At 37.3% G+C, this 23819-nt stretch overlaps 3 protein-coding genes and 1 long non-coding RNA gene across 5 annotated transcripts; 2 read left to right on the forward strand and 2 right to left on the reverse strand.

Moving 5' to 3' along the window:
• Nucleotides 1-773: 773 nt before the first annotated feature.
• LOC133739840 (uncharacterized) lies at nt 774-4152 on the forward strand. Of its 2 annotated transcripts, XM_062167647.1 has the most exons (4): nt 774-1013; nt 1369-1501; nt 1587-1671; nt 3941-4152. In XM_062167647.1, exons 1-3 carry the CDS (start codon nt 850-852, stop codon nt 1641-1643), a joined length of 354 nt encoding a protein of 117 aa, XP_062023631.1. In that variant the 5' UTR covers nt 774-849; the 3' UTR covers nt 1644-1671; nt 3941-4152. The 2 variants fall into 2 exon arrangements, with proteins under 2 accessions (XP_062023631.1, XP_062023630.1); XM_062167646.1 differs by lacking the exon at nt 3941-4152 and having other exon boundaries at nt 777-1013; nt 1587-1844.
• A 1668-nt stretch (nt 4153-5820) lies between these two features.
• On the reverse strand, nt 5821-13270 carry LOC133737948 (probable disease resistance protein At4g27220). Its single transcript, XM_062165408.1, has 3 exons — nt 12586-13270; nt 10867-12482; nt 5821-6789 (listed from the first exon to the last, which is right to left on the reverse strand). The coding sequence occupies exons 1-3, from the start codon at nt 13268-13270 to the stop codon at nt 5821-5823; spliced, it is 3270 nt and encodes a 1089-aa protein (XP_062021392.1).
• A 1547-nt stretch (nt 13271-14817) lies between these two features.
• LOC133739327 (uncharacterized) lies at nt 14818-20305 on the reverse strand. Its single transcript, XM_062167080.1, has 13 exons — nt 20143-20305; nt 19941-19988; nt 19747-19795; nt 19595-19643; nt 18944-19014; nt 17819-17877; nt 17553-17651; nt 17151-17208; nt 16639-16775; nt 16499-16555; nt 15946-16043; nt 15300-15484; nt 14818-15135 (listed from the first exon to the last, which is right to left on the reverse strand). The coding sequence occupies exons 1-13, from the start codon at nt 20218-20220 to the stop codon at nt 15071-15073; spliced, it is 1053 nt and encodes a 350-aa protein (XP_062023064.1). The 5' UTR covers nt 20221-20305; the 3' UTR covers nt 14818-15070.
• Nucleotides 20306-21262: 957 nt separating this feature from the next.
• LOC133736380 (uncharacterized) lies at nt 21263-22480 on the forward strand. Its single transcript, XR_009859527.1, has 3 exons — nt 21263-21363; nt 21543-21680; nt 22073-22480. It is a non-coding gene; the product is annotated as an uncharacterized LOC133736380 (long non-coding RNA).
• Nucleotides 22481-23819: the final 1339 nt, after the last annotated feature.

Genomic DNA, 23819 nt, shown 5'->3' on the forward strand with positions numbered 1-23819 from the left:
CAAATTTGCTATTGCAGGTCATGTTCTGGTGCCATGTGGGGTTTAAGGAACAAATTAAAGTATACTGATTACAATGATGACTTAATTAGTTATGTTTAAAAAGTGAGAACTGAGAAGCAGTGCCTACTAACTAAAGTTCATTTTCATTATTGTAATGTGGCAACCCCAAGCATTGCCAGATGGAATATGGGTGACCCAGAATATAAAATAAGATTGAGAGTGTAGACTATTTTGTAGTATGTGTTGCTTTGTTTGATGTTTGAAGTTTGAACTTTGAAGAGCGCCAGTCTTCTCACATGGTTCAATTTCAACCAGATTGAAAAGGTCTTGCCAAAAGCAATCGCTTTCCTTTCTTGTTTGAAAAATCAAAAATGAGATTTAAAGTAATAATGCACATCAAGTTAACCGGGACAATAAAGAACATGTTTGAGGATTCACCATCAAGAATACTTTCAATTGATTGTTGAATACTTTCAAATATTAGTTTTTCTTTTAGTAAGAAAAGACTATAACAAGAAAATTAGATATGATCATTTCTAACGCTAATATGCGAGTCGTTTCGGTCCACTAACTCGACCCATAGTTACGAACTATATTTGACTCGGCCCATTTAGGATGAACCCGGCCCATCACATGTTACCAGGCAGAGAGGCGGAGACCATTATCAAATAACCCAAATATCCATTGCAATAGAGCCAGATCCACATTTAAGGCTAGCCCAATGCCAACGCTTTATCTTCAGTTGTCGTTTTTCGCTACATGCGACGGCCAGAACAATGTCGTTTCAGCTGGTGCGGCTATGCCAATATATTATTCAAGTCTCCAAAAGCCACCAACGGATGGAGAGAAATGGCAGCGGCGTCGTTTAGGTGGATACTGCAATTGCACAAGGACGTCCCAAAAGCCTCTCGGTTCTACTCCGAAGGCTTGGATTTCACCGTCAACGTCTGCACTCTCCGCTGGGCCGAGCTTCAGTCCGGCCCACTCAAACTCGCCCTCATGCAATCCCCCAAGTAATTCCCTCATACTCTTCTCTCCAAAACTCGCTCTCAATGCACACCATGTGTTCGACGAAATGTCTGTGAGAGCTCTTCACACACCACACCCTACTACATTTTGTCTCTGTGTTTTGTATTTTGAAGAAAAAATCATGATTCGAACAGACCCATGTTCCAGTTTTCTGAATAAGATTAATGGTTGGAGTTGATTTGAAACTCGAAATCTCATAGTTGTTGGTGTTTCATCTGTTAACATGGTGGCATTGTTTTAGCTTGTGTGCATTGGCCTCTATTTGGTTATTGTTTTCGATTTCAACTATATGGGGTTTGCCTATGACTTAAACTGGCAGCTGCTAATCAAGCTTCACAGTGACCATGCCATGCAGAAGGGCTACTCTTCCCTTGTATCTTTCACGGTGTCGGACATTAACCAAACAGTGACGAAGCTAATGGCATTAGGAGCTGAGCTAGATGGTCCTATCAAATACGAAATCCATGGGAAGGTGACGACTGCTAGATTTCTAAGGACACCCGTTCACGCATTTTAGTGGCGAATGAAGCAATCTAACATTGTGACCATGTTTTCAGGTTGCTGCCCTGCGATGTATTGATGGGCACATGTTAGGCCTCTATGAACCAGCGTAGGGCTCCAGAAGCGAAGCTCTTCGATAATGTGAGTAGCTGAAGTAGGCTTCTTGTAGATTTTATTATGAAAACTTTTGAATTCATTGAGTAGATGTTATGCGAAATTTCTCCTTTCTGTGTATTACGTTCAGTAACTCTTTGTGGATAAGTTCAATAACTCATACCGATCAAATAAAAAGCCAAAAATATACTCTGTGTGGATCAGTGGCGGAACCAGGATACAAAAGTGGGGTGGGCTAATCTAAGATTGCTTATAAGATTTTTTTTTTTTTTGTCGATAATGTTTCTAAAAATTTTAAGACACTAAGAATTAAACAATGAATTAAAAAAAATTCTATACATAAACATTTATAAAAAATTTACAAAACAATGAAAGAAAATAGTAACCAAGAAGAAGGAAGGGAGAAAAAAATAGGGGAAAGAACAATATTGTAAGCAAAGAAGAAATGGAGAAGAAAATGGGTGAGAAATAGAAAACCAGAAAAAGAGGCAGAAAACACAAAAAATTGGATAAGTGGGGGATCGAACTTGTCATAGAAGGGTCACACATGCAGCAACTTAGCCAACTGAACCAACTGCAGCTCCGTGTAAAGGGGCGCACATATACTATATAAAACATACGAATAAATATGGGTTGGGCTATAGCCCAAACAGCCTCCAACGTGGTTCCGCCAGTGGTGTGGATACGTTAAATAACTCATAGTGATCTAATCAAAGGCCAAAATTATACACCTTTTGAAGTTATCGAGTGAATTTTCAAGGTTGAGAGATGTTTCAATTGTCTTATATGGGCAATTATAACTCATTTTCCAACAAAATTGCATTTTGAACCCATCTTCAAATTGCACATGAGTTTTTCGGTAATTTTCACCTTTTTTAATCAATAAATTTTCCCTTTTTGAGCCAAAACCCCTTGTTGTAGCATCATACAATCCTTTAAAGTATCATAAATAAGATATATTATGTTATTTCTGAGGATTGAACTCAATATATCCAACTCCTAATGTGTGATATTTCGCCATTCAGATTGCGACGTGTGAGGTATCGAATAGATTTCCAAAGGCTGAGATGACATCAATAACTCATATTCTAACAAATTGCATTTTTGACCCCGACTTCAAATTTGGCCATATTTGAGATAGTGTTCACATGAGTTTTTCGGCACATTTCACTTTTTTTTAAATCAACAAATATTTTTGTTCATGAGGGCTTATAAAAGACCTTGTAACATCGTAAGAACAATTAGAATATCATAATTTTTTATCAGATATATCGAATAGCATTTAACAATCCAATTATTATTTTTTGAGGCATGTAGAGGATTTCCTACGACTGAGGCATATTTCAGTCGTCTCATACGAACCTTGAAAGTTCATTATTCTACAAAATTGCTTTTTGTCTCCCTCTTCAGTTTGGCCCATGGTTGAGCCAAAACCTCTTGCCAAGTTGCCATAGCACACGAGTTTTTGGAAAATATCACTAGTTTAATCAATTATTATACATGAGTGCTAAGAAAGACTTTCGAAGACCATAAGAACCTCTACAATATCATAAATGTGGATACTTTACGTTATTATGAGGATCGAGCTCTAAAGTATTATTGCTTAATATGTGTCATTTAGCAATTCACATGTTTACTTTTGAAGGTATTGAGTGGATGTTGGAAGCCTGAGACATTGTTCAAATTACTTATACGATCAAACATTAAAAATTATTTTATAAAAATAGTGTGTTTAGAACTTTAGACTCCTGCTTCAAATTTAGTTTTGTTTGAGCTAAAAAAACTGCACAAAATATTGTAAAATATGACATTACACATTCATTTATCTTGAAAAGATGTCAAAAACGCAATCGCATTCCTGATTGATCATATTTATTTTATATTCATTTTAAGAGATGAATATGTAGGTTCTTCCCAAATTTTTTGAGAAACCACAAATTACATTTAAATGACTAAATAGACCAACACTCTCAAAATTACTCGCTCACACTCTGAATAGTACAAAAACAAAAATCACACTTTTTGTTTTGTTCAATACATACCACACAACTATCATCATTCGAATCCCAAACAACAACACCCATATTCACACTCAATTGTAGTTGAACAATTTTCACTCTTTTTTTTTTTTTTTTTTTTTTTTTTTACATAAGATGACTACCCTCACCCAAACTACCAACAGAAAATCTCAAATTACAAAAAGCTCTCAATCCAACAAAATAAACTACAATGCAGTTTCTATTACTTATTTGAAATAACAGAAGGAACTGTTAATCGCCACTGCTTCTGACCTCAGGCTGAAGTCTCCGCTCGAGCAGGCAACTCTGCAGACATAAATAACAATACCTCAATCTGTACGTACCGGCATGCAGCTCCTGGATTTACTCACTCCCCCACGAACAGAGATATGCACAATTTGTATCCAATCTACACAACATTAATTGTATATATTGCATTAATTACACATTCATTCATTCATCCCGATATAGCTCAGTCAATTAAAACACAAATGAGAATGCTGTACGTAGAGAGTAGAAATGCAATCGCATACCTTATCGATCAGATTTCTTTTCTACTGTTGTTGAGTTGCTGCAAAAGACTCTAACCGGCATCTTTGACATCTATTTCCACTTCCTTTGGTGTGCTGAGGGATCCTACACAAAACTTCTTCATATTGCAGCATCCCTGGATTCTTATGTCTTTCACTGCTGGCCATTTGAACTTATATTTGCCTTGAGAAAAACTTTCGAGATTTGGCAGATCATAATGTGTCTGAGTACATAGCTGATGAAACATGTTGTCATCCTCTGTTTCTTCACCCTCTGAACATGTTGGTAGATCGTAAACGTTCGAGATTTAGAATCGTTTGCCACACTACCTTTCATTCTAAACTTGTCTTCTTTCCAAAAATTATATTCTTCAGAATACACTTTTTTTCTCTTTTCTTTTCTTCCTTTTAGAATAGAAGGCACCATTCTCTCTCCTCCTCTGCAAGCAATCAAATGGGGCATGGAAGTTGGACAAAACTGAATTAGCACTCTTTGAATCTTGGACACGAATAAGTGAAGGCAAATTGGGTGTGAAATTTGGGCGGTGCCAAAAGCCTAGATTGTACTAGTTTGAAATCCGACGGGTGTTTTTATAGCAGTCCTGGGAGGTTTATATGTTGAAATCCAAAATCGAAACTTTGAAATACTAAAAATCAAAACTCAAAAAACCAAAGCTGCAAAAAATGCAGCAGAGCAATTGTCTAGCAAAGGAGCTTGTTGATGAGCACTAAAATGCAAGTTAGGGTAAGTTGATTCAAGTCTAAAGCGGTGTTGCTGTTGATTAAAGTGAATCAAGTAAAAGAAGAAATTGGATACTGACATGGTATTGGTGTTGGTGTGGCAAGGCCTATGGGGAATGAATTGGCATTTTGGGCATAAGCAACTATCATGATGATGGCCCATGAGAATTGAAGTAGTCCCTAAGCGCCATTTCAAATAACACCTGGTGGCCCATGAGTTGGTGAGTCGTGATTTTGAAGGAGAAGCAGGCGTCCCCCTGTCTGCTCGGGGGCCGAAGGCCGGAAATGGGCCAATCCCTTATTGAACTAAATAGATTTTAGAGCGGCCCTAAACACAAACACTGTATGTATTACATTACACATTCAATCATGGCCATACATATATATATATATAAGATTTTTCTCAGGTAAGGATGTCCTTACGTAAGGTTTAGGTACGGATTTTGTGTTTTCACCCACTTTTAGATCACATTTTCACATCTTAACCGTTCAGTTTTTAGATCCTAATGTATAGATCATTTCTGCAAAATTTCAGCCAAATTAGTGATCGTTAAGGCGTCCAAAACTGCAATTTACACGAACGGACCGAATCTGTCGAACCGGAACCGTTCGTATTTATAATGGTAAATTGCAGTTTTTGATGCCTTAACGATCACCAAATTGGCTGAAAATTTGCAGAGGTGATCTATACATTAGAACCTAAAAACTGAACGGTTAAGATGTGAAAATGTGATCGGAAAGTGGGTGAAAACCTGAAATCCGTACCTAAGGCTAGGTAAGGACGTCCTTAGTGTAGCCGGACTGTATATATATATATATATATATATGCTCCGTCAATTAAAAACACAAACAATTAAGAGTAGAAATGCAATCACATACCTGATCCATCATTTTTCTTTTCTACTGTTATTCAGCTCCTGCAAAACATTCTCACCAACATCCAACGTCACTTTCCTCGGTATGCTGACGGATCCGAAACAAAACTTCTTCATATTGCCGCATCCTTGGATTGTTATTTTTTTCACTAGTGTCCAGTTGAAATTATATTTGCCTTGCGAAAAGCTTCTGAGATTGGGTAGATCCTCAAGCCGCAAATATGTTAGCTGAGGGAAGATGTTGTCATCCTCTGTTTCCTCATCACCCTCTGCTGCTGCTGCTGCTGCTATCTCTTCAATCTTCTCGCAGTTTTCTATCTCTAGTCTTTGGAGCTTCACAAGACCTCTGGCGATTGAAGGAGAGAGCAGAGTTCTCAAACTACATTTCCGAAATGATGAAAAGCTTCTGAGATTTGGAAGATTGTCAAGACTCAAATATCTTAGCTGAGGGAAGATGTTGTCATCCTCTGTTTCTTCATCACCCTCTGCTGCTGCTACTATCTCTTCAATCTCCTCGCAGTTTTCTATCTCTAGTCTTTGGAGCTTCACAAGACCTCTGGCGATTGAAAGGGAGAGCAGAGTTCTCAAACTTTGACAGTCCCAAATTTTTAGGAGTGTCAGATTCTGAAAGGCTTGATGAGATTGTCTGACATTCATGATCTTCTCGTTTGTTTGCGTTGTTCCTTGATCTGGTTGGGAAATATGTGAAAGTGTTTTCCCAGCTGACTCACAAGCATCCCCTTCATTGACACTAAATCTTCTGAATTCAAAAATCTCTACTAGTGAAGTACATCCACCTACCCCTATCTGCTCCAATTTCTGCAATCTGTTTTGCATATATGATGGTACCACACACAAGAGTTCGCGCACATCTACAAATTTAAGTTCACAGAAGGATTCGGGTGAAAGTTGGCTGTCCCATATCTCTGTTAGGTTGCCCAGGCCCCATATCTCTAGTTTTGTTAAGACTGGAAAATGAACCTGCAAGTACATATATCAAAGTCAGTTAATTAGTATATAGTATTGTCTCCCAAACTTGGTTGTCTTTTTTTGAGAGAAAAGTCGCAGAAAAAAAACAGAAGCCCCGTTGCCAATTTTTAAATCTTTGGGACTCTAGTTTTCTTTGTTTGGATCTAATTCTAAAATGTGGGTGTACTTGGGTGTTCTAGGTATCTTATTCTTTGTTTAGAATGTGTTAGGGTTCTCTGCAAATGACGGTTGATGACAACCCCACAAGGCCACAAGTACACGTCGTTTTTGTATTGCTTGCTGAACTTCATTGACTAGATGACCTTTCCTATTATAATATATATATATATATATATATATATATATATATATATATATAAATATATATATATATATATATATATATATATCACTTTAGTCATTCAACTTCAACCTCTTCTTATATTTTTGTCCATCCATTAAATTTACCGTCAAAAACTCAATTAGGTCGAGGATATTTTCATCAAATAACAAATAAATATTGAGAAAAGAACTAAAAAATTAAATTAAACTTCTTTCATTTACTAAATAAAAAATATTGTTTAAATTTTTTGTTTTTTATCAATATATCTTTTCATTATAATTTTTTTATCAATATTTCCATTTTTTTCCAAGAGATCAATTAATTCTAATAAAAAATAATAATTCTAATAATTGAACAAATATGTATCCTTTATTTAAAAAAATAATTATTTGCACTTTATATATATATATATAGATTAATAGAGATTTCATTCAATCCCAAAGCCAGAACGGCACTTACACGTAATCCCCATATGCATGTACCCTACATTAGTGGTCTAGCAGGTAAGGGAAAAAGTGTACCATCCATTAGTACATTGTCGCTCAAATATTCAAGAGCCTACACAATTACAAATCTCAGCTTACACTAAGAAAATTACCTTGAATCTCCCTTCGTCAATGCACTCAATTGTGGTACTCCAGGAGATTCATTAACTTGGTGTAAAAAGAAACCATAACCGTGCAGACTTATGCTGACTAAAACCTAGCCAACCTAACTTGGGCCGAAGCCCACTATCTTCCCCCAAAAGAGGGAGTTATTGGATAAGTTAAAAACAAAAACCATAAAAGCAATTATTGAGCCCAAAAAGAAAAGCCAGGCCAGGGTCCAAAACGGGAAAACCCCATCTCAGGCCCAGACACCACCTCCTTTGCTAGGGCAAAAGCTGCACCGCTGCAAAACGTGACCGCCACCACCAGTCCAAGCACACCCCAGCGTTTCACCACCTCAACAACACTCCAAGAGTCCGAGAGAGACCCGGCGTACCGAAGCACGGACCCAAATCCCCTCGGATGAGGATCCGCAGCACCCCAAGCCGTCGACCTCCCTCTACACGCCTCCACCATAGTTTGAAATAAATCTGGAGGAAACTGAAACCATCCCAAACCATGGGACCTGTGCTTGCGACCTCCATAGTCTCAGAGCTGCAATCTAGAACCCGACGCCGACCTCCCACCTGAAACCCCAATCCCGACGATCCTAGAGAGACTCAATCTTGCAAAAGCCACCGAGCTCCGTTGAAAAAATACTCCTCGCCCGGCTGCACTCACCGCAATCCGATGAGACCAAAGGCCCCGCTCGGCGCGAGAGCCGCCGGACGAGAATGAAAGGAAGGGAACAAAACCCTAAGTTGGAAGACAGCAGCAGTCTCTAGAGAATAAAAGTTTCCACTCCGTTTTTTTTATGGGAGTTAGATTTGCACTTTATATTGAAAAGTGAAAACCAAAATAAAGTGTCATTTCATTCTGATAAAAAATTAATAATAAAGTGTCATTTTATCGGATTACATTTTTTTCCTCAAATACAATTATATTTAAATTATATTTAGTGAATGAACAAAATACCCCCATTCTATATAGGATTATGATAGGGGAATAGACGACAAGAACGAATGTGTGAGACGGAGTTAAAATTGAAGAATTAAAATGATATTTTTTAAATGTGAGGGACGAAAGTATTGATCGGGTGAAAGTTGAAGAACCAAAGTGGCTATTTTTCCTATATTCTTTTCAACTGTACATCTCCAAGGGATGGGGCTATTACAACATGAATTAAGATATTGAAATGATATTTAAGCTGATGAAAAACAATATGAAATAAGACAAAAAAAAAATCCAGAAAAGTGATTAAAGTACACTATTTGGACCATGAAAATTTGTTCATTCATTTGACAAAAAAAAAAAGGGAGGTCTGACTGTTAGTACAAGCAATTACCGAATAACTCCCATAAGAACCCAATGCAAAGAGAATTTAATGGCACGTTTACTTACTTGGAATGGAAAATAATCATGAATCGGAGACAAGTGGAATGAGAGAAGAAAGGAATCGGTATTGATTCCGGAGGAATGATTCCTAAACCCATCTCCCCCCTTCGTAATCGAATTCCTGAGTATTCAGGAATCGATTCCTGATAAGGAGGTGAGACCTACATCCATTCCGATTCCTTCGTGTGTTAGTAAACGCATGAATTCTTTTACCCGGAATTATTCTGATTCCTTTATGTGTTAGTAAACGCAGGAATGTTTTTACCTCGTAATCATTCCTTTTCCTTCCAAGTAAGTAAATGTGCCCTAAGATTAACTTGATACGAAAGCTAGAGGAAGAAGAGAAGGAGCCCATACGTTGGTTTTGATTTTAATTTTTTTAGTTTCTAATTTTATAAAATTTGTTATGAGTGGAAAGACCTTAGTTCAACTCAAAACTCAACGACTAATGTTTATCTAATATTTTATATGACCATGTCCAGGTTACCAAAATATAAACATGTTTTATAGCCTTTTTTTTTCTTTTTTCTCTCGGTGTAAAGAAATTTAAGGCCTAAATGATTAAACAAATAAAGAGTAGATAAACATGAGTAATTTAAGGCCGTGACATTTTGAAGAAAAGACGAGCATCTCCAACAATAAAGTTATTTTGTTAGTTATATTTGGCTAAAACAGATATATAGGTTTAGTTTTTGAAATCTGCTCCAGTAAGATAAGCTAAATTTATGTGAACGTTGGAAAATATAATTAACTTTTAGTTAAATTCTATGTCCTCTCTAGCTAAATTTAGCTAGAGAATTTAACAAAAGTTAAATTTAACTTTCGTTTAGCTATTATGCTGGAGTGAATAGAGTAGCTCATTGTTTAGCAACTCGGCCTATGAAGCTAGCAATGCATCTGTTTGGCTAGTTCAATTTCCAGACTTCATTCTGGAGTTACTTAAGAATGATTGTAAACAATTGGGGTAATCCACCACCATGAATGAAGTTTTCCTTGGTTAAAAAAAAAAAAAAAATCTGCTGGAGTGAAATATTACCCTAAAATTAACTAAATTTTTCAAATTATTTTAAAATAGGAAGAATAGTCACTTTGGTCACTCAACTATGACTCATTCGACACTTTGGTCACTCATGTTTCAAATATATCACTTTGGTCACTCAAGTATTACACTGTCATTCACAAAAGTCACTTTGTTGTGAGAAAAAATGCCCCTTGGGTGACTTTTGTGAATACTTGAGTGACCAAAGTGATATATTTGAAACTTGAGTGATCAAAGTGTTGAATGAGTCATAGTTGAATGACTATTTGTGAAATTCTCTCTTTAAAATAAGTAGTCTGTTGGGGATGCTCAAATATCTGGATCCCAAACACTCAAATAGACCAATACCTTGGTGTCCTAAATAAAACTTCTTCATATCGTCGCATCCGCGGATTGCTTCTCTATTTCACTAGTGACCATTTGTTAGAAATATATATATATATATATATATATATATATATATATATATATATATATATATATATAATGTAATGAGATCAGTAAATAATGTAGTGTATCATGAGACTAATATTTAATATGGGGGTCTTAGTGTTTGTAGGTCTCGAAAGAATTGAAGGCCTAAATGAAGCAAGAGTTAAAAGTGTAACCAACAAGCAGGAGTAAAGATAAACTAAAGGTCTGACATTCTGAAGAAGATTATGATCAAATAAGAAAAGGACAACCTTTAAAAAAAAACAAAAAAAAAAGAGAGGACAAAAACATACCTTGGTGTGGAGCAGCTCACCATGACAAATATGCTTGAGCCTTGCTGCATAAAAGACTCGCAGTGACTTCAAGAGGGGAAAGATGCTACTGCTTGGAGTAGCAGGATTTACACGTGTCATGTCAATCAGATATTCCAGAGCATCACAGTCCTCGAGTTCCAGAGAATTCAAGTTTGCAAAATCGAAGACATTCAGAGGATCTGTCAAATTCTTCATGCTTAACTCAAGAGTGTTGGTTTTGTTTAGCAACCAACTGATATTACTACCCACGAGTGAGCTTGCATCAAGATCAAAAAGTCTCAAGTAGTTCTCAGAAGGCGGGACATATAATCTCGATGGATTAGTCCATCCTAGAGAGATCTGAAATCTCTCAAGCTTCTTGCCCAGTACATCGGTTGTTAGCAGAATATCAAGCGGTGGTAGAAAAACACTGAAACGAGTCAAACCGGACAAGGAAAGTAGTTCTGAAAGTATCCCACTTGTCCAGTCCATGGAGTTGGCCCATCTTGTCGTCTCTTCACATTTGAAGAAAAGCCCAATAATCTCCTCTTGCTTGGCTGGTTGTTCAGCTGCCAATGTGTTGATTCTCTTCCACTCCTCCACTTGTTCGGGTCTAACTCTTTTCTCAGCCTCTAATTGAGAGATCCAATCGGTTGTTTTGATTGAGGTTAGTTTATCAACAACCCAATTCTCAAAGCTGTTCCACATGTACAATTCTTCTAATCCGGATAATCTTGATACGACACCTGGTGGGATTATTACAAGATCCTCACATTCGAACAAATCAAGCAATCTCAGATTACACAAATTTTTTAATGCATCAGGCAATTCCCTGATTTCGGATTCACGCAAACTGAGTATCACGAGTGTCCTTAGCTGCCCAATGACTGATACATCAAACACCAGATCGCAGCTCTCTAGACGGAGTGTTTGAAGGTTTTTCAAAACTGTAAGTGATGGCACTAATGATAACAGAGACATCCTCATGATTGCTAGAACCTTGAGATCTTCCATTCTATTAAAAATTGTGGGTGGAGGCTTCAATGGAGGTCCAACTTCATTTCTCAACAATAAAAGTTGCCAAAACCCATTGATACTCAGTGAACTGCAATAAATAGATTGCTCAGAACCACTATCCTTAGGCCAATCCATCAACTTCACAGTTTCTGCTTTGTCTCTCACCACAATTCTCTTTTCAATTCTATCATTTTTCTTTTCTACAAACTCTTCAGAAGCTATATACACGGCAACATCACGCACCACATCATGCATTCTCACACACTCTGGCTTATCGCTCTTTAACAATAAAAAGCGATATTTGAGTGTCTGAACCAATGTTTCCATACAGTTTCTTCCTTCAACCATTGAATCAATGCCTTTAAAGAGCCTGAAACCTAGCCCAAATTTAACCAAATCTTCTATCTCTATATCAGCGCTTTCTTTAAATATACAACACAACAAAAAGCATGATTTGGCTTGCTCGCTTGGTAAACATTCATAGCTGAACTTGATTTTGCCATACACATGTTCTATCACTCCTGGAACATTTTCTGGACTAGCCTTCTTTAGTTCCCTTAGTGCATTCTTCCAAACTGCAATGTTTTCACCTTTTAGTGCTGTTCCAACAGTTGAAATTGCAATGGGCAACCCAGCACATTCCTTCAAAAGTCAAAACCTTTTTTGCTACAACTTCTAACTCGCGATCAGATTCGATAGAACTTCCTGCTGTCTTCTTAAACAGACTCCAGGCATCAGGATCCGGCAAACCATGAATGGGGAAATTCTTTCTTGTGTCCATGTCCTTGAATAGATCTTGTTGTCTTGATGTCACCAAAAGTTTACAACTAGGGGGAATCCCAATGTCCCACAAAAAGTCTGGGTTTGTTGTGGAAACATTGTCTAACATTACAAGGATCTTCTTGCTGCCTTGAGATAATCTCTGACGTAGCTTATTTGCTCTTGGACCACTGTCTTTTCCTTCAAGTGGCAGACCTAGATATTCTGCTAGTTCACCTTGAATCTGAATCACGTCAGGAGCTTTGTCAAGAGATTCCTTAACGGTTGCCTTTGTATACTCATCGAACAGACCTTCTTCCTTTGCTTTCTCAAAAACTTGCCCCATCAATGTTGTCTTCCCGATACCACCCATGCCGCATATGATAATCGGATTGAATTGATTCCCCTTGAGAGCTTCCATCACATCTCTAATGGTTGATCTTCTGGAATCAAAATTGATTGTCTTTCCTACAGATGCAGGTGGCTGTCCATCATGGTTTGATGTTCCAGAGGAGCTGGCACCTTCATGGAAGTTGGTTCCGGGTTGGAATTCCACCTCTGGGTGAGGAGCAGGATGCGCTATAGTCCTGAGATTTTCAGCAAGAAGATTATCCACCTTCTCAGTCATCTTCTTAGCTTTCTTTCCCAAAGAATAACGGCGCACTTCATATTTGGAAGCCACCCATCACAGCACGCTACCTTTGCCGCTACATTTTCTTCACTGAAACACGCCTCCTTGTCCTTTTCCACTAAGACTTTGTGTGCCTCGCCCAGCCAGCTTTCAACTCTGGGATCAATAGTCATTAAAGCATCTTGCGCTCCAGGTCCACTCCTTCTCTCTTTTCACGCAGCAGCAGAACCTGTTCGTTGAGATGCTCAATGTTGCTCTTGTAGTGAAACACATAACTCAACCGTCGCCGAATTGGTTTCACTGCCCATTCTGCCAATGGTTCTACCAATGGTTCTACCAATGTCCATTTTCTTTCACTACTGATCTTTTGTCTTTTTTTTTTTTTTTTTTTTTTTGACTGGAATAACAACGTTTCAAAGATGAAGAAACGAAACAAAGGAAAGAGACAACTAAAGAAAAATGAAGGACCACTGTTCTTATTGTTTTTTTTTTCTTTTTTTCTTTTCTTGTTTTCTGGATGAATAGAACAGATTGATAATGTAATGATAAATGAATCAATATACCAGAGACGAGAAAGAGAGAAACAACCAAAGGAAGCACCAATTTTTTTTTTTTGGTTTTGCGGTGGGGTGAATGATTCACAGATGCAACAGATCGATGAAGCAATAACACGGTGAAAGAAAGAATGGAAAGAAGAATGCAGATAATGAAGTCGAACAGAGAGTTTCTTTTTGTTTTTCGAATTTTGATGACTAGCAGAGAATACAGAATCAATATGTTACGAAGGGACTGAAAGAAAGAAAGAAAGCAACGAAATTGAGATTGATTAATAATATTGCAAGTGCAAGGCGTACCTATCTTTCTCTATCGATCTGTTGAAATGTTTGTAAACCAGATTGAGAAAGAAATGCAAAGATCTTTGGAGCAGCGAGAAAATTAGACACAACACAAGAAAACTAACAGAGCACACATTATGGACAATTTAGAATGGGATTGATCCCTTTCGTTTGCCACACCCCCTTTCATTCTAAACTTGTCTTCTTTCCAAAGTTTAGATTCTTCAGAACACTCTTTTCTTTTCTTTTCCTTGCTTTTCTTTGCTTTGCTTTAGAATAGAAAGGACCATTCTCTCTCCTCCTCTGCAAGCAATCAAATTGGGCATGGGAGTTGGACAAAACTGAACTAGCACTCTTAGAATCTGGGATATACGCGCCATTTTCTGCTGCTGCTACATGGACTCGGAGCCCATTCCAGAGTGTGTGATTCAAGTGCTTGATTTTGAATTGCGCGGGAGGGGAAATATAACCTTGGATGTGGACCAATTGTTGGTAGCTGAAACGAACACTACCAAGTACCAACACTTCGAGAAACCAACAGCCTGCATTCCCAAATTTTAGAACGGCCCTCAAATTTGAGAAACCAACACTTTCGCAGTTTACTGTCTGAAACCTAAATTTGAGATACCCTAAATATTACCAATTTTTGGATTGTTTGACAGTGTAATTGATCTTTATAGGAAGGTTTCTCAATTTACGATGGTGAAGTAAATGAATTAATGCAAGTTGCTACAAAATTTATTCAAGTATAAACAGGTCTGGATTATAGTGATGGACAAATTGGATACACCAGACTCCTGATACAAATATTTCAAGGTCTCATATATACAATGATGAGATGAACAAAAAAAAAAAAATCTACTGATTTTGGCCTATAACTAAACAACTAGAGCTATCCTTTTCCTGAAACCAATTTTTGCTATGGCTTTGTACAAATCCAGATGCATTCACAGGTGTGATATTAAGGGGACTCCTCATGCATTTCCCGAAGAGCTTGCGGCAAATTCAAGACAATCTCTGCATATGCTGGTGTAGGAGCCAAAAACACAAACTCAGAATTATATTAGAAAATGCAGATGCATATGAAGCCTATACATGAACATCATGGAGGTCACGGGTTCATATCATCAGGAAACAGTTTGTTATTGACAGTACTATGCAAGGAAAAACATCATACATTACAAGTATACCTTCAGGTAAGCTCATAGTTCGCAAGGCATCCTCTGCATAGAGGAGGCAAGTTGGACCTTCTAGTGTATTCATGGTTGACGTATTTAGACTGAATCTCCGGATTTGAATGGGCCATGCTACCACACTGACATTAGTTGGAAGTACGGAAACAAGATCTGCATATTTAAGCTTAACAATTACCTTGCTGCAAAAAAAAAAAAAAATTACACCCTTCAGCGTGATGATAAACATCTTTACTCAGAAGATAAATCTATTCATGCTTACCACATTCTAGAAAAATCAGGTGTAATTTAGTTTCATGACTTGGAAAACAATCTATTATCACGTGACAGCGGATATCAAAAGCAACAGATAGTACCAGCTACATTTGTCTCTCAAAGAAATATAAAAAGTGGCGAGTTCATGATTGCAACTTAGGATATTCGCAGATCAGCAACAAAAACAAACTGCTGATCTCAAAAGATAACCTTCATAAGGAAAAGACTCAATATGTAAAACCCATGTGACCTACAAATTATATGTGGTCACCAAAAGAAAAAAATCCTGACAGATGACTACTAACGTGTTTAGTATATCAAAATGTAATGCAATACTATATCGAAAGCAACAAAAAAAAAAGCATTACGCAAAAAGGAAAATACCAACCAGCCAAAATCAGCAATTGCAAACAAAATCAAATGGTAGGTCAGGCTACAGTGAATTTCTTTAATCTGGTTCCCATATAACTCCTTGACGAGCCGAACCTGCATGCAAAATCAGTGAAGTAGCAGCAGTATCAAATTAAATCCTGTTATTACTGAAAATATCTATATTGAATATGAGAAACCTAATAACATTAAACAGAGCTCTAACACAAATCCATCACACGTTGCATGTTACTTCCAGCAATTCTTTTATCTTTTCAACACTTCAATTTTACTCTGAGTTCCACATATATTCATACTATCATCATTTCATGGATGTACGGATGCTACAGGTAACCCATCCTCCACCCAAATCTAATGGAGCAGAATTGGGCTTGAACCACAAGGAATGGGACTTGGTTTAACCTAGTTCAGGTGCAGAGCAGGTCGAGTATGCTTATATAATAATCCTCTTTATATTTTGATAGTTACAATTTGCCTTCTCTATATGCACACATCTTGGATTCTAAAGTCACTCGATTCCCTTTTAATGTTGAGCTATGCCAGTAAAGTACCTGTTCCTTTCTGTCCACATAAGCCTGCAAAAGCTCTCCAACATGATCTATAAATTTCTGAAAGCAGATCATCCAGGATAAAATATGAGACCAGGTAATAATATCGAGTCAGCAAGGCCAATGCAGGAAACAAACCTTACCATAGCATTGGAGGAAAGAAGATCATTTTCCGCTTCTCTTAGTGGCAAAAAAAATGGAATGGTGTGTTCAAGGACAGTCATCTTCTCTAGAAATGACTTGCTCTCAAGTACTAAATGGTATAAATCACAAGGTTCTCCTGCACCATTACAGAAATACAAGTTAGCTTTACCAGTACTAAAGGCAAAAGGCCCATGAGTGTTCAACCGCTAAATATTTTGACGATCTATATAAGCCCTAAGCAAACCTATAAGGCCACAAAAAGAGAGAGATGACCCCTTAATCTTGTTTACCTTTCAACCTCGGTCTGCTAATGTCACCAACAGAAAAGAGGTTGGTAAAATTGGCACCCCCTTTTTACAAACCACATTGGAAAGAGAGAGGCGGGCACAAACCCCCCCCCCCCCCCCTCCAAAAAAAAATTCCCTTCTTGCTAACATCAAACTTCTACATGTCATGAACTATAGCTAACACTTGAATTAGTAATTGATTGAAAATACAATACAAAGCATACCCGCATAAGATGTCTCATACAGTATGCCAATTCTTGCTCCTTCTAAACAACATATCACCTGTTCACAGAATAATTTGGCCAATAGTCAGGAAACTTCTCCCCTACAACCAATATCAAATAAAATAAATATAACCAATTTTATGTCATCAACCTCCCGTATATTTGCATTTATTATTTAATTATAATAAATTGTATTTATGTTCTTGGAAACTAAGTCAGCAAGAGGTTAGTAAAGTCCTAATGACCTGATTAACTACCTGCACAAGTGCATAGTTATTCTTGGACTAGAAAGGATCTTGGTTGCATTGGGACAATATGTCCTAATTTTCTAACCAAGGCTATGATATGGCATAATGACTTCCACCCCTATTACTAATTAAATACAAATCTTCTGAAAATTACCTTATCCCCAACTTTGTAAGTGATTCTCTCTTGGAAATGTGGACTGTGCAACGTGCTTACATCTCTTGCCATCGCCTTTCTGTCTACCTCCATGTGAACCTGATTAAAGTCTAAATCAATTAGATTAGGCATGTATTCATGCTTACCATGAGACATGGAACAGCACGAGGAAAATCAGATAAAAACTCAATCATTGAATTCTAACATTCAACTAATAATGAGAGCCACAAATCTCAATCACTTTAAAATATCCGACAGAACCATACCCGTTCTCTTATTGTGGCTAGCAGTCCATCATTCCATTGTTCGCCATCTAAATAAATCTCTACAAGAAAGAAAGAAAAAGAAAATAAAAAATTAGTTCATAGTCAAATAGAAACAAAGCTTGCTCTCCTGAAAGAATAGAAAGGCTTGGGGAAAAAGCATTTAGATAGGATGACTTATTTGTTGTAAGCTTACAATCCAGCATAATAACAAACTTGGTTTTCATAAGTTCAGCTTAATTACTTTCAAGATTCATAGCACTTAGAACCATAATTTTGTTGGCAAATAAAATGCAAGTAGACAGGCTTTCATCAAAAAAGTGTGAGCACCAAAAGTAATTCCAACACAGGTGAGCCATTAAACAAGCAATCAATAAACTTGTGCCTCCCAGCAAAAATTTGAGTGAACCAAATTTTGCTTTACGGATTTTCTTCTCAGCTCTTTTTCCCCTTTACTTGTAAATCAGACAACTGGTTACTACTTCAAATCACTTATTTCTGACAGATGATGGAGTGAGGGAGAGAGTATTCAGTATTCATACTTGGGCCTTTGGTGAATGATTAATGATATCAACCACTAGAGCTCTACACACCCAACTAATTCAAATTAGTTGTAAATTGGCGTTATCAATTAGTGTTGCAAGTCAAAAGCAGATGCACAAGCACACAACTAATGAAGAAAAATGAAATTCTACCCAGTCATTTCTAAATGTTTATTATTAATTCTTGCAGTTTTCTTCGTGACATGTACCAAAAGCAACTAGCCCGAAGTTGGTGATTCAATCCCTAGACCTACATATGCACTGCATGGTAACCCATTGAATGACCCAGGGGGACAAAGTACAGTAATCCTCAGAGAGGGTTATATTATACAATCACACAGTAACCCACAAGACTCATCGTCAACTTAGATATCACAACCTAATCATGGTTGGGTTCCTTAGACTTACATAGACTTAAAACCACTGCAGTTCACAGAAGATGCAGGACTCTAGTTTCCACACCCAAGGATTTACCTCCAACTTTAGAAACAAGTGAAGCAAAGAAAGAGAAACTTGCCATGATGACCTAAAGCTAGATGCAACTATACCTTTAAAATGAAGCATTATAAAATCTATTCAGAGCTACCTTGAGTTTGCAAAGCCCGTGCAGCTTCAAATTCCTTATGTAGACGCTCGTAAATTGTCTTGTCAGAATCCCTGTTAAACCAATACAGTCAACTGGACACATAATTGTTTCTGCATATATAGATGCTGGTAATACAAGATAATTTATTAAAGCCATTGACTTCTTCCACTACTCCACAACATTTTTCTCCTATTTCAATGAATGCATCCTCTTGAAAATGATGCACATAACTTCTTAATAACCTCGAGGCCAAGAAGTACAACTCCCGAGGTCTTCAATTTGAATTCCTTTTGCAGCCAGCAATAGTGTACTGGCAAAATCCATCCGTGATAATAACCTACCCTTACTGATATTTGGATGATATATCTTTAATACTAGTTTGAAGGACTCAAAGAAACGACTTTAGCATTCATTTTATGGACACATGTATGACACATAAAGGAAAACAAGGATAACTACAGTATACAAAAATTGTAGATATATTACTGTGCCAGGAGATACAAGAGAACTGCCGGTACTGAAGTCCCTCAAAAACAAATTTCAAAACAAGATAACTTGAATAAAGATTTTAAGCAATGACAGCTCCATAAAATGCAAACTATCAACCAAAAATACATGATGAAGAGTAAAAAATTTCCGAAAAGGTTTTACCTAGACATACGCTCGGCTAAATCACCATGCCTCTTCAAAGCATTCGACACTGCCAAGTACAGAAAAAGCTTCAGGCACTAGGAAGAGGCACAAAACACAGGTGGTAAACACAAAGCGAAGATAAATAAAACACGAAAAGAGATTGGTTTTACATCTAGATCGTGTCGCCTCTAGCCGAATATCTTCCTCCTGCATATAGTTCTGTTACAAGCAACACAAAAAATAATTACACTAAAATTATCAAAATATACCTAGAGAATACCAATAGGAACAAGATCACAATAACACATTTCAGACTACGAAGCACAGAAACACATCCAAAGAAATAACAAGTAAGAATTGTTACCAATTCTCCCATTAATCCATAGGAACGTTCACTTGGCGATTCAAATTGCTGCATTATTCAACACAGATTGAGCTCCTCAGTCCATAACAACTCAGGTTCGCAGCGATACGAAAGCAATGATCGATAAATTGATATATGAATCAAATTGAAACAGTAGGAAAATTTGTGAACGAAGACGATTAATTACGAATGAGAAACTGACCCTGCGAGCGGATTCGCCGAGATAAGCGATCTTCCTGGACCTCCGGCGCAGCGAATCGTCTGTGTCGCTGTAATCCATCGCCGATTGCTCAGAGAGAGCAGAGAGGAAAGGGGGGTCCTATTCAAAATTAGGGCTTTGTGTTTTTTTCAATTTTGGTCGGAAATTAGGGCTTATTTGCGGTCGGGTGATTTGACTCTGACCCGAATCCGAAACTGATATGAAAGGGCCGCCAAGTGAAACAAAGACACTCTGGGCCCATACGAGGCAAATTAGTAGCAATAGAAGACCCACCTTATTTTCTTACTTTTAAAGGAAAATATTAAAAATTATTGCCAAAAAAAAAAAGGTAAATAAATAAATAAATAAAAAGGGAAATGAAAGAAAAGGTCACTTTAGAGAGTAAAATGATAAAAATGTCATCTAGTTTTCCACTTGATAAAAAGGTCCATTGTAAATTATTAGTAATATTAATTTAGTCCTTATGAATAATAAGTTGATGTTAAAAAATGTCAGTTTTTAATTTTTTTTGATTCCGATTCTACCCTTAAAGCCTAATACATGTTTCTGATTCCCATTACAGTAGAGCCCGATCGCCCAGAAATTTGAAACCCTAAATGCAACAAGATGACCATGGAGCGGAAGAGGACTAGGAACTGGGACGACCTCCACAACGAAGAAGACGATGATCGCTTCTTCGAGTCCGGGGAGAGAATCTCCTCCACCGTGCCTATCGACCTGGAAGCCTCGTCCTCCGACAATGAGAATTTCGACGACAGTCATTTGTCCTTTGCCTTCTTCCGCGCTCGAACCCGAGCCGGATCGGGAACCGGGGGCGTCGAATTCGCCGTTGCCTGCAATGCCTATACCGTCGAGATCAGAAGAATAGATCGAAGCTTTCTCTGCCGATAAAACGAAGGAAAGAAGAGTTAATCGGCACAATCTCGAAACAACGGCTGACGAGAACGTCGTCGACTATCGCTGCATCTAGCTCTATAATGTGTTCGTCCTCGACGTCTCGTCACTCCTTGTTCAGGTTTTGCTCTGAAATTCACTTTAAGCATTTTTTCGATTGAATTTTTTTTTTTTTTGCTCGATCGTATCAATTTAAGTGTTTGGATACAGAAACAGAAGCAATCTGATGAAGAATATGGCTGGAGGTTGCATGAATTTCAGGCCGAATTAGCTTCCTCCAATGAGCTCCGGCAAAAACTCCAAAGAGAGGTTCGTTGAATTAGGCATAGATTTTTGTGTAGATAAGGTGTTTGATGAGATGCTTGTGAGAAATAGTTGTGACTGTGATTGTAGATTGAATCTGTGAGTTTCGAAAAGAACAAGAAAATGTATCTCAATAGTGACCGGAAGGTGTTTGTGTTTATGCCTGACTGAAATTTTTTGTGTAGGATTCACAAGGAGGAAATGGAGAAATGGCAGGATGAGATCAGAGAGTTGCGCACGATTGATGCTTTGAATGAGGAGGCTAGTGCTGTGCTGCATAATGCTACATATTTGCTTCAGAATCCTCATGTTGATTCTTGAAGGTAACAACTATATTTGCTAGTCATGTGTTCATTTTACTGCATATGTAACATACTTCTGCAAATTGAGACTCCCGACGTTGATTATGCTATGTATGGCTGGTGCAATAGGTCCATGGATATAGTTTAGCTTGGTCTGATAGCTGGTTTACCTTTATTCTCAAAGGAAAGTCGTTAGGATTGTTAACACTGAACTAATTTCATTTGAGCAGAACATGTGAAATAATGCCGTTATGGCCGATAATTTGAACATATTCACTTTCTCCCAACCCTCCACATATTCACTTTCTACCCCAATTCTTATGCAACGTAGATATTAATTTTGCTTCGAACCAAGCCATTCCATTGTGGTTCCTATCACCTCGGCATCCTAATACTTTTTTTACCCTTGTAAGGTATCAAAACCTCAGGTATGGTCTAACAAGCGGCTGGTCAAGGATGGTGCAAGTTGAGAATTTTCAGGTCGGTGATATGGTGCAGCTAATGGTGCTTCACAGAGGTTAACAACAATCTACACTTAGCTATGTATCACCCGGAAGGATCTTCTAATAACAATACTAACTAGAGCAAATACTAGCTGCATGCTCTTGAATCAGTTAAAATTATTATGGCCGGTTTAATTTTCTAGCTTCAGGGAATAATGCTCGTGTAGTGCTAGAAGGTCATCATTTTCTTATAGCTAGGTTTTGTTTACTTTGTTGTTCTTTTAATTTTGTTTTGCTGTTAAATAAAGTCAAAGATGATTTATCAAACATTACTTTTCTTATTCTTCACTTGTTAGCAGCTTTTGTTACGTAGTGATATACGTGCAAATTAAGAACTGGAATCAAGAAGTTAGTAGAATGGCTGGTGCAATAGGTCCATGGATATAGTTTAGCTTGGGTCTGATAGCTGGTTTACCTTTATTCCCAAAGGAAAGTCATTAGGATTGTTAACAATGAACTAATTTCATTTGAGCAGAACACTTTAATCTTTTGTTCTCAATTTATACAGATTGCAAATCTGAGCTGAATCCTTTTGCCAGATACGCCAGATGTTTCATCTGATGTGTCTCAGGAGAGGTCAAGTGACTTTGCATCTACTTGTAGCCTAGTTGAACCTGGTAGTGCTGCTAAAAGAGTGGATGGTGCTAATTCAAATTCAACAAGTACGTAATCTATCATGGCTGTGTGCATTTATTCAGGACATAGTGGTTTACTAGATTCTTTCATACCTAGGGCCTGAACAGGTCTACAACATCTTTTTTGTGGTAATAAGAATCATAATATTTGGTGATAAACAACAAAAATAACATTTACAAAAAAAAAGTAGTAATATATTATCAGGGGTACATTTGTAGAGACATAAGCATTTCTCTGGCATTGAATTCCCAAGCCAATTTAAATTTTAGGTACTGACTGCCAGACTGACAAATCATGTCTATATTTCCATCAATGAACTGTTGGGTTCTCTTATATGCAGGAGGAGGCTTTCCATGTATGCTTCTGTTACAAATATTATACCAAACCTGGATGATCAGTCAAGAATCTTGGGCTATATCCTACTGTTGCAACATCTTACTTAGTAGTTATCACATGCATATAATATTTGTATTCAATAAATCATTCATACGTTTATTCACTTTTCTACTGTGCAATAATTCTTAGTAAATCTGATGGGTTTTTAGTATTGCAATGAACTTGTTCTCCTTAAGCCATAAATTACAGATGTTGTGGATATAGATACGAAAGCGGTACAAAACTTTGAATTTGATGCAGAGAAGATGACTGCCTATGAAACATGTAATAGCATTTGGAAGATGATAACTTCATTAGATATTTCACATTTCCCCCTGAGATAGCTTTGTATAGTGTCATGCAATATTGTTTTTTTTTTTATTCGTCTGTGTTTCTGGAGAAGTAATCTGTTGACAGTTTGTAATTTAGAATTGTAACATACACGTTTAAAGCTGATTATTGAGAATCTTGTTGGTGCCATTTTAAAGTGGATTATTGGGAATCTTGTTGGTGCCATTTTGTAGTTGTTTTGGAACTGTTGTTACTTATGTTTATGTTATACAATTTTGATTTATTGGAGGACACAAAAAATTGTGTTAGTTTTGATCACTGACCATGTCACTATGACATGGCCGGTAACTTGATT

Source organism: Rosa rugosa, chromosome 3 (assembly GCF_958449725.1).
Source record: "Rosa rugosa chromosome 3, drRosRugo1.1, whole genome shotgun sequence".
NCBI classification, from domain to species: Eukaryota; Viridiplantae; Streptophyta; class Magnoliopsida; order Rosales; family Rosaceae; genus Rosa; species Rosa rugosa.